This window comes from Populus nigra, chromosome 4 (genome assembly GCF_951802175.1).
Source record: "Populus nigra chromosome 4, ddPopNigr1.1, whole genome shotgun sequence".
Taxonomy (NCBI): Eukaryota; Viridiplantae; Streptophyta; class Magnoliopsida; order Malpighiales; family Salicaceae; genus Populus; species Populus nigra.
Genome location: NC_084855.1, coordinates 3,819,381 through 3,830,263, shown reverse-complemented (window position 1 = coordinate 3,830,263; position 10,883 = coordinate 3,819,381). Strand labels below are relative to the sequence as shown.

The 10,883-nt window shown below is 34.3% G+C and overlaps 1 protein-coding gene and 1 long non-coding RNA gene across 2 annotated transcripts; both read left to right on the top strand.

Moving 5' to 3' along the window:
* The first annotated feature begins 2,957 nt into the window (after positions 1–2,957).
* LOC133692730 (reticulon-like protein B8) lies at positions 2,958–6,494 on the top strand. The gene is made up of 6 exons (XM_062113862.1): positions 2,958–3,292; positions 3,966–4,155; positions 4,250–4,430; positions 4,528–4,669; positions 5,731–5,800; positions 6,098–6,494. The coding sequence occupies exons 2-6, from the start codon at positions 3,975–3,977 to the stop codon at positions 6,265–6,267; spliced, it is 744 nt and encodes a 247-aa protein (XP_061969846.1). The 5' UTR covers positions 2,958–3,292; positions 3,966–3,974; the 3' UTR covers positions 6,268–6,494.
* A 2,176-nt stretch (positions 6,495–8,670) lies between these two features.
* LOC133691947 (uncharacterized) lies at positions 8,671–9,545 on the top strand. The gene is made up of 2 exons (XR_009841768.1): positions 8,671–9,018; positions 9,230–9,545. It is a non-coding gene; the product is annotated as an uncharacterized LOC133691947 (long non-coding RNA).
* Positions 9,546–10,883: the final 1,338 nt, after the last annotated feature.

Genomic DNA, 10,883 nt, shown 5'->3' with positions numbered 1-10,883 from the left:
TAAAGTCGATCAAAATATTTCTTGACATTTGTTACATGTAAGAGCATATAAATTGAAAGAAATATAAACATATAAAACCATGTTAATGTAACCTAGAATGACGAAATTATATATATAAAAAACTTGATAACCTAAATGAAAAAAATTATGCACCATGAACAGTGCAATGAACAACGCCATTGAATCTTGGTGCAGTGAACTCCAATGTTACTTTTCATCAACCTTTTCTAGTTTATAGGATAATAGCATGCACCATCCACACACAAGCCATTGCAACACATAAAAATCCAACACAATCATGAGTTCTAAGAAACTAAATTCAATGTTCAACAGGAAAGACATATCTAAGATAACCAGGTTCGAAAGAGATGAAGTGCATGCAGACACAGGCAGGCAGGCAGGCAAAAGAAAGAAAATATCTGAGATTAAATGGCCACAAGATTGTATTCTTTTGAAGAGAAGGAAACCCCATGATCAATACCACTAGTTCAAGCACTCAACCTTGGCCACTAATTTCCTGCAAGTCTATTATGCTTAATATTGTCTAGAAAACAGAAGCCCCTGGTTGTCCATGCATCTCAACTCACACAAGATAACTATGTTCCCTAGAAACTACAAGTCTCTAGGCCATACAATCTTCTAAGATCCAAGAACTTCCATGTAATTTTTGGAGGCGGATTATTCCAGATAGCAAACAGATCTTGCTGCTTAATTTGCTCCCAAGTTTGCTAGATGGATTGGTGATCCATTTTGATTTCCTTCACGCATGGCATTCACTGGCACATACAACCAGCTGCCGATGTATCATTGAGCATCCTGAAAATATAATATGATGAATGATTACTTTATACAGAGGATTCATGATACACACTGGTTTGTGTCGTTCCGAGACATAAAACACCTGCTAGTGCGTGCCGTTCCCCTTTCCCTCTGCTCGGCTTGGTGGTTTTGACCATTAGTTCTGACTTTGTCTGTAGCTTGTATAATGGCGGTCGCATCAGAGACGACGACGCACGCTCATGGAGACAGAGTGCCTTCTGTTTGTAGTTTGTACACGTCTTATTTAATTCTATCCCAAGTCAAGCAATGCCATAATCAGGTCCGAAAGAATTCCTTGAGAGAGTGATTCTGTGTTCAGTACGTTAGCCAACTGGGTCAACGAGCATCAACTCTCGAGCCATAGATTATTGAAAAACAAACGAAATACAGAGCTAATCTTTTTTGAAGATTCAATTTAGTCCTTCTCTAATCATGACTCATAGATAGAAAATGTTGAACGGGACCCATTGGACAATGAACAAAAAAAGATTCAAAATTTTGAAAAAACATACAGCAGCTGCGTTACTAAACACGTTTTATGATTAATTTGCCTGGGAAATAGAACCATATATATTTCCAATCTGCATTTTCGTTCTCTCTCCATGTATAAATTCGTATCAAACTCGAACCCACGCTCATTCAATTTTTTATAGGAAAAAAAAATATAAAAGCAATGCCTAACTCATAAAGTTATCAAGACTCGGGCGCGGCGGTAGATAATTATTGGAGAGTGAATGGCTCGTGATTCACTGGCTGCGCTGGCAGTCCCTGGAAAAATACACGAGGACGGTTGGTGGAGACAAACAAAAGACACGCGAATCACGTGTTTAGGATAAATAAATTAATGGAATTAGATGGATATTTTTCTCTCGGGGGGTGTAGGATACTGTTCGGATGGCATTTTGTTCTACCCACCTCTGGATGAAGTTTTGGTAACCGATCTAACTGCTATTTCGTAGCGAGGTAGTTTTTATTTTTTATTTTTTTTATGTTTTAAAAGTATATTTTATATGAAAAAATATTAAATTAATATTTTTTTATTTTTTTATGATTTTAATATGCTAGTGTCAAAAATAAAATAAAAATTATTTTGATATATTTTGAAGCAAAAAATATTTTTAAAAAACATCATGCACTACAATACCAAACACACAAAATAAATGTTTGTTTTGGTGGTTAAATATGCTTTCCAAGGTATTTTTTACTTGAAAAACAATAAATTGATGCTTTTTAGATGCTCTTTGATAGTTTTAATATGTTGATGTCAAAAATAAAAAATAATCTATAAAAATATATTATCTTAATGAATTTTTAATTCAAAAACACTCTCCATCGCATTACTAAACATACACTTATATAACCTTTTTAAAGATAATTTCGTATCATGTTGAAGGTTTGCTAAATTAATTTGCAAATAAGTAAATTAACCTGGATTTATTTTAAAACAATGTTATTTAAAATAAAACTTAAAATTAATTAAATCAAGTTTTATTTAGGTTTAACTAAATCAATTGAATCATGATTCAACTAAGTTAATCTAGATCATCAATCACTTTGATTAAAAAAAATCAAAATGATTATGATAATAAGGAATATTAGTGATGAGATAGTGATATTTTGATGATAATATTAGCAATATAGCATTATGTATATAAAAATCAATAACATAAAATAAAAACCACTTTTAATTATCTTTTAAAAAAACAAGTTTTTATTTTTTCAAGAAAAAAGACATTAAACATAAAACCATACTAATACCAGAAAGGTATGCATCTCAAAATTGCAAAAAGAAATTAATTGGTAAATAAATGTGTTTTATGTATGATTTTTTTTTTCAGAAACAAGGGAGATTGAAATTGAAAAGCTGGAAGGAGACAGATCCTCCCTTCTTTTCCACCCATCTCTCTTTATGTCTATCCTTTTCCCCTTCAATTTTTGCTCCCCACCACATACTCCCTTAGAACCCTTAAATTGTTAGCTCATATAATAATTGAATTTGTTGGATCTTCACTATACTAAGACCAAAAGAAAAAAAAAAAAAAGGGGGATACCTTGATGGAAAGGAGAGAGACCTTAATTTTATGGGGAAAAGAATCAAGGTTTTTGGTGGCTACCAACCAAAGTAAAATTAAATTAAATTAAATTAAATTAAATTAAAAAGAAAACAGAAAGGAAGAAAAAGGCAAGTCGACACGATTCCTCCTGCACGATTCCTCCGGGTAATAAGAACATTTAGAATCAGAATCATAATCATAATCACAAGTCCAGTTCTAATTTAATTTAATCACAGACAGAGGTGAGGTGAGGTGAGGTTGCCCGTTATAAATTCCCGGTCTCCCGTACGCAACCATCACTTTCTTTCACAGCTAAATAAATAAATAAATAAATAACCCATTCATTGTTGAGTACAAGAGGGCTACCATCTATCTATCTTCTCCGACCTCAACAAGAAATCCATCATCCGAATTCCCTGGTCTGTGCTCTTTCTTTGCTTCTCTCACTTGGATGCAATCTTTTCATTTGTTTATTTATTTTATGGTTTTACTGCTTTTTGCTAGCTAGTTGTAGATTCCTTTTTCTGTTTTTCCCTTCTGGTATGTGGTTCTGTTCTTTGACTTGCAAACACTGCTAGCTTTTGTTGAATGCTTGTTCGTGTTTATCTGCTAAATATAGGAACCGGGTATACTCCAGTTTGATCCGTTGACCTTTTCCTGCAAGAAATTCGACTGATAGATACAATCAGAGATGCCCTTTCTTAGCTGATGTATTATGTAGTCTGTATGCTTTTATTTGGTGGAAATGGGGGGTTAGATTGTATACATGGAATTTGAATACTTCTTTTAGTTTTATCTACTGGGTTGAACTCTTCACGTGCTTCTTCTTTTTTGTTCTTGTACTTTGATTGTACGTTACTCCTGACCTTGTAACAAGACTTGACTTTGTTCATTTTTGGTAGGGATGTGGCTATTTGTTGACAATAAGTGGCCTCCCTTTTCGAACAATTTATTACATGTCTTTATGATGCTCTTACCCGTTACTGAATTATTGTGGCTTTGTTTTTGTTTTTTCTTCTTGCCTGCTAGTTGAATGTGATATGCAACATTTCTTTGCTCCTTTTTTTACTGTAATTTTTGTTTCTCTTGAAGATTGCAATCATGCCTGACAAGATAACAGCAGAAAGCCTTTTCAGCAATCTAGTAGAAACTATTGCTGATAGTGTTCCGAAGCAGAAACCCGTGTCGTTTTTTGAGGAAGGGGAAGACTCTGTCACTTCTCGTATCAACCGTCTGTTTGGGCGACAGAAGCCTGTCCACCATCTTTTGGGAGGTGGAAAATGTAGGGCTCTCTCTTCCTCTCCCTCTTTATTTATGTTCAATGAATCGTTATTGCTTTAGTGCTCAATTTCCCACTTTCCCCGTGAATAATGCAGCTGCTGATGTTCTCTTATGGAGGAACAAGAAGATCTCAGCTGGTGTCTTAACCGGGGCAACAGCCATCTGGGTGCTCTTTGAATGGCTTAACTACCATCTCTTGTCTCTTATATGCTTTGCGCTGGCTCTTGGTATGCTGGCCCAATTTGTTTGGATAAATGCTTCGGGCCTAATGAACAGGTCAGTTAAGTGCTTTCTCATCTTGCTGCTTGTTGTGTCCGTGCCAATAATATGTGATTCTAATTGCTGTTTCATCAATGATTTTTCTTTGTCACAGGTCTCCATCTCAGGTCCCTCGCCTTGTACTACCTGATGATATATTTGTCAGCATTGGCAGATCAATTGGTGCCGAGGTTAACCGTGCTTTGCTGTTTCTTCAGGATTTGTCATGTGGAGGAAACTTGAAACAGTTTCTTGCGGTAGGTTTGAACTGTGGTTGTTTCCTGATATTCTTTCATTCAGTTCATAGTGCAAGCCAAACGACAGTTCTTTATTCTGCAACTATCTGAATTCTTCTAGCACATATTGTTAGAATATTCACTACAAACCCATGCATTACAAATATAAGGAGATGGATTCTGTTTACTATTCGGGCTTTTCTGTTTCATAGAAAATTATTTGGGATGCCAATCAATAACAAGGAGATGTGTCCTAACAGTTATGAACTCTAGAATGACTTAACAGCTTTTCCGCAATTACCCTTTGGATTTCAAGTTCAAAGAGAACTTCATCTGGTTCCTTGTATGCTGTAAAATGAATGGTTGCCAAGAATTGATATTTCATTTTATTCATCTGGAAGTTAAATCAAACAGCATTTCTAGAAAAGTTTGGGAATATTCTCACTGTGAATGTCCTAGCGAGCAACAAGACATACAATATCTCAAGGCAGATGGTCATCTGAGTTAGGAAGCGTGCAGTATGGTTTCAGTGTTTTTTGAAATCCAAACAATCTGTTATGCTGATCATCATTTGGAATGTTTTGTGAACATTATCCATCATTCCAGAACTTTTTCGCCTCTAAATTGTTCACATATAACCATTCCATCACTTGTTCATCAGTAATTCAAAAACAGAGGATGAGCCAAGGCTTTGATTGCTTTACGTCACAACCTATTCTTTCTTTACAATGCATTCCCAATTCTTTTTTTTGGGTGATCCTCTCAAATATGATGATGCGCGTGACAAAATAGTCTTTTTTTAATTTATGTTGTGTCGTTACCAATTCTTTAGATTAGTTCTGGAGATCCTAATTTGACAGACATTTTTTGTGCTTAAAATAGTATCATGCTAGTGTTCTGAGTTCAAATGCGGGAAAATGCTTTTTTGCAAATTTCTGGTCAAATCATAGAAGAAATGCTGTGTGTTCTGAAGGATTTGGTTTGCTCAGTCGCAGTAGCTCAATGATGATTGAATAATGATTTTTTTTCATGCATCTGCTATTCTAATGAGAGGAGCTATTGGTTCTTCAAAATTCTTGCAGGCTATAGTAAGCTTGTGGGTTGCTGCAATTATTGGGAGCTGGTGCAACTTTTTAACTGTTATGTATATTGGTGAGTTTCCCATAGCCATTGCTGATAGATTCATGTTTTGTAGATGCAATCCATGACGAATTGCCCCATATTTTATTTACATGTTTATGCACTATGAAAAGGGTATAAGACAAGATATATACAGCATCTCTGCTGCCTGTGGGATATATTTCTTTAAACACATTGGGCGAATGAAGGAAGAGAAACATGATGAATGGGCTTATCTAGTGTATTTTACTTCCTTTGCTTTAAAAATAGCAGATGATGAGTGAGTTTTGTGACTATTGTGAATTTGAAAATCGTGTTGTTCTTCTCAAGGTTTTGTTGCTGCCCACACATTGCCAGTCCTGTATGAGAGATATGAAGATCAAGTAGATGATTTTGTGTTCAAGGCATTTGATCAGCTCCGAAATAACTACCAAAAGCTTGATGCTGGTGTCCTCAGTAAGATCCCCAACGGAAAGTTCAATGGAAAGAAGCATGAATAGATTCACCACTGATGTATCTGTCTGTGAATTTAGTGGTAGTATCAAGCAAATCATTTTAGGGAGCATGTTATGTTATGGTCAGTGTGTGAATTCTGTCAGTTTTCAGGCAGTAAAAATTGGCCGTGCTGATACCAAAAGCACCGCACCCAAACTTGAAACATAATTTTCTGGGGGAAACTAGTCAAAGGCACTGAAAATAAAGGGAACTCGAAATGGGAGCTTTGTTATGACAGTACTACTTCGGTGTTGCCACTTCAATGTGTGCCGTTACATATTCTACCTCCGCTTGGTTAAGCAAATGCATTTGTTGCAGTGCAGTAAACCAACAATATTTGGATATCACGCTCCACTTCAAATGAAAGAGGAGGCGGCGGGGAAGAATAAAATGAGACGGCATAATCCTACTTTTTTTTTAGCATTTGAAGCCGTCATATGCGCTGCTCGAAGTGAAGTGCTGCTCGAAGTGAAGTGTGTCGGTGTTTCTAATGTGTTGGCACCTATAATAATTTTTTAAAATTAAAAATATTATTCTAATAGTCAATTACATAACAATCATTGACCAACCTAATAATTAACAAGAAAAAATAAAACTATGGTTTAAATACCATAATACCCATGATTTTAATGAATTAAATTTTTTTGATTCAATATAATTCTACTGTGTATAAAAAACATATACCAAAATATCCTTACCCGAAACCCTTTATTTTTTTACACTAGAGGTATTTGGTTATTTTCCTAATAGGCTAAAATAACCCTTAAATAAATACATAATACCTAAGACATCAAATAAAAAAATTAACAAAAATACCCTTGATTTAAAGGCAAATAAAGTTTCATATGAAGGACAGAAAAGTCACCACAATGTGGTGAATAAAAAAAATATAAGAATAAATCCCTATCGTTTTCATATACTAGTGTTGTGAGATGAGATAAAAATCATAGAAATAAATAAATAAAAGAAAATAGATTATTACATGGACCAAGTCCATGTGAAACTAAACTAAAATCAAATTAATCATAGGGATCCAATAATGCTGTATAACCTCTAATATTATGAGAATTGATTGCATCAATCAATCTTCAATTTTTGAATAACATAATTATTTATTTTTTTTGTCCCACTTTGTTTGTCTTTTTTTTTTAGAGATGTCTCATAAGATTTGGACTCCTCTTTCTAAACTAATAAATTACATCAAAAAAATTATCAACTTTTAATCGCATATATATTCAATTATATATACAACTTTATTTCAAAAATATATAGACTTAATTATAAAATTTTCAAGATACAAATAATTTTTTAGAATGTGCAAAACAAATTAACAGCACCGCGTAATGTTTTGAAACAGTAAAAAACCCAGTGGTGGAGAAACAAAAACAAATGCGAGGAGGGAACAATATTTTTCCAAGAAAATATTGTAAAGCAAAGGATAACATTGCATTAGGATTATTAAACTCAGTTTAATTCATGATTTGATAAGATTATAAATTCAACAAGCTAATCAAAGTCATGAATCCAAAACGATCGCATTATAATGAGACATATATATATATATATAAGATCATTTTCAGAACAGAAGAGGAATCCCTCAATAAATTAAGACTACCACACTACCTTGCATGCAGCCAACCAAACAATATCATATATAGTCAATCTCCCATGCATTTTTCTGTGGGCAAGATTTGATCGGCTGAGACGTAAACAATATATGTAGGTTTTCCGTTGGCAAGGAGCTTCAGTCTTCCGCTCGCTTTGGCTGGTTTCTTTGCTACTAATTATCCTTGTGAGTATGCTGGTGGTGCTTGAGGATCGATCAATTCTTTTGCTTCCGGTTTAATGTCTCTTTTGACTTATATGATTTTGTGGTTTCTGTTGCTGCTGCTTTCTCTGTGGCAGCTTCAATTCCTGTACTCTTTTTCACCAATTTGGCTTACGCGCACACACTCATTAATTAATTCGCAGGTCCAAGTTTAGTTTGAAAAAAAAAATAGCTGATCACCAAATTAAAATCTTTGGCCCCAACAAGAAAATCTGGAAAAAAGACATTTGGTGAATAGTCGTCACCGTCTTTTAATTAGCTCTGCTTGGTCGATCAGTAGATAGAAAGAATTTCGACTGTGAACAGTTCAAACTCTTCTGGGTCCTAGAGTTCTGATACTGCTAATTACCATTCAAAGCCAGCTAGCTTGGCATGCAGATGACAAACACGAGACAATGGGGCTTAAGCGTGTGCAACGGCTACTGCCCACCACGTGCCAATCGTGAAAGACATGAGTTGAACTCAGGTGATAGGGCCCTACCTGCCATTCAGGCAAAATGAATGGAATCCAAGCTAACAGGTCACTCCTTTTTTGCTTTGCAAGATATGAAAGGGAAAAGGCAGATAAAAGAATGGCAAAGATATCATGAGCATTTCTTGATGATAGTGCACTATATATTCCAAGTTATAAATAGGACACACTGGCTTTATAGGTCGTAACAATTCCATCTTTCTTGCATTACAAAGTTGTTTTTGGTTCTTTCTTCAATATATACCTCTCCAATGGTGATTGTTGATAGCAAGAAACCTGGGGTTTCCGAGCTGGTTATCCCCAAGGACCAGATTGTCATCAACTCCCATGTTTGTGAACCGCGTGAGGGGGACGACGACGACGACGACGACGGGGTGGATGTAGCGCCTGCTGCATAATTAACTACATAATTGGCATCATGGACATGAGAGGATTCTTGAGCTCATGTCGACGTTGGTGAGGAAACCTGCGGTATTTTAGGATGCGCATGTTATATGTATACAGATATATATATGCTGAGTTTACTTTGTACTAGTATGAAATGCCGAGTAACATTATAGTATTAATTGTTTAAGGAAATTAATAACACTATAATCATCTCTATATATAATATTATATGTTATTAATTATATGATATCTCTCACAAACACACCCCACTCATACGCAGGCACACAGCCAGCATATATAGATCAGTCCACGAAGATGCTTCCTTAGCTTGGCAATTACGGGATGGCTGGCCATTTATCAAGTTCTTCCATCTATCTCCTACAAATACTAGGGATTTCTTGTTTAGTTATCAAGAAAATACACCTTGCTATTAATTTTGGAAAACTAGGGTTTTTTGGAGATATTGGGGCCGGGTGACGGCGGACCAACGCTTGGCTGTACTGGCGGAACCCTAAACTTCTACTCCATAATAATTAATCTCCTGAATTTTCCACATGTTGATGAGCATGTTACAAATAAATCCATCTTTTTTTTTATTTTCTTGGCTTCATTATATATATTTGCAGCCGCGATTTCTCATGGGTGTGCTATTTTGAGGCATCTGGCCCTGACTGTTTTTGCAGTATGTATGGCTTACTCATTTTTAACACAGCAAATCGAAGGAATATTATGGATATGGGAGCCCTAATTTCTCCTTATGAAACAAAGAAATGTGAAAACATTTCGAAGTGCATAATTGTTTTTATATATAAGCATATCCTTACCACACTTTTCCATTGCAATTTACTTCTGTCTTTCAGACTTTCTATGTGGTTGGTTACTTCTTGTTTATGCCATTAAATGCCTTCATTTTAAATTTAATTCAAGGAGTTTTCATTCACAAGATTCAGCCTCTCGAGGCTCGAAAAACAAAACGTACTTAATTAATATTTTAGGGTTTCTTCTCCAAATATGGGTTAGTAAAACAAATTGTTAGAATGAAGACAGGAAATCATTAATCAAAGAATTCCAACTATTGTTCGAAGCAGGCCTGGTATCATAACAAAGCAGAGAGAGCAGATCAGTGAAATCATACGATCCAAATTGTACCTCGGAGGCCATCAATGGTGGAGAATTCCAGTTCCACATGGTTTTCCTTTTGTTATATGTGTGTGTGTGTTAAGTACAATGTAATTAAGTGATTATATTCTCTTTAATGATCATTAATTATGGGTAAATATTCTAGCTAGCTACTAATCAAACAAATTTCTTTTGTTTCTACTGATTGCTACTTTACTTTATCACCCCTTTTATTTTGCTTCATCAGAAGATGGAAAAGATTGCAATATTTTGTCTTTAGTAGATCAAGATATATAGTTTTTACGAAGATAAAAAATCCTGATGTAGTATGAAGAAGACAACTTATTTATCGGAAAGTGAATCCTTTTAAAAGGTAAATTGCTGAGAAATTAACTTTTTTAAAAAAATTAATTATTTTATAATATTTAGTTTTATCATGAAAAATCAATTGAAAACTTGCAAATGTTTAATAATCATGTCATGTCATGATGAAAGAGCAAGAAAATAATAATTTTTAGATTTTAAATTTTTTAATGTAGTAGAATTTTTTAATTATTAACTTAAGAGTTTCTTTTCTTTATCGTTTATGCATTGAAAAATGTTTTACTTTATTATTTCATTGTTTATGAATAATGAGTTAAAAAATACTTTTTAAATACCTGATATACAATAAAAAAACCAATTAAAAAATTTAGTACGTGACATACAAAATGTAATCACAACTTGAGTGAAATATAACATAACTTGATTATTATATTTTATAAGAAATTTTACGAGCTAAAACTTTCAAAAATAATACAAAAGAGCATGAAACA

Bases quoted from the DNA above. Each gene is read 5' to 3' on its own strand.
- LOC133692730 (XM_062113862.1), top strand. From the start codon at position 3,975: ATGCCTGACAAGATAACAGCAGAAAGCCTTTTCAGCAATCTAGTAGAA. The intron at 4,431-4,527 runs GTCAGTTAAGTG...TCTTTGTCACAG, and splicing joins GCTTCGGGCCTAATGAACAG to GTCTCCATCTCAGGTCCCTC. The intron at 5,801-6,097 runs GTGAGTTTCCCA...GTTCTTCTCAAG, and splicing joins TTTAACTGTTATGTATATTG to GTTTTGTTGCTGCCCACACA.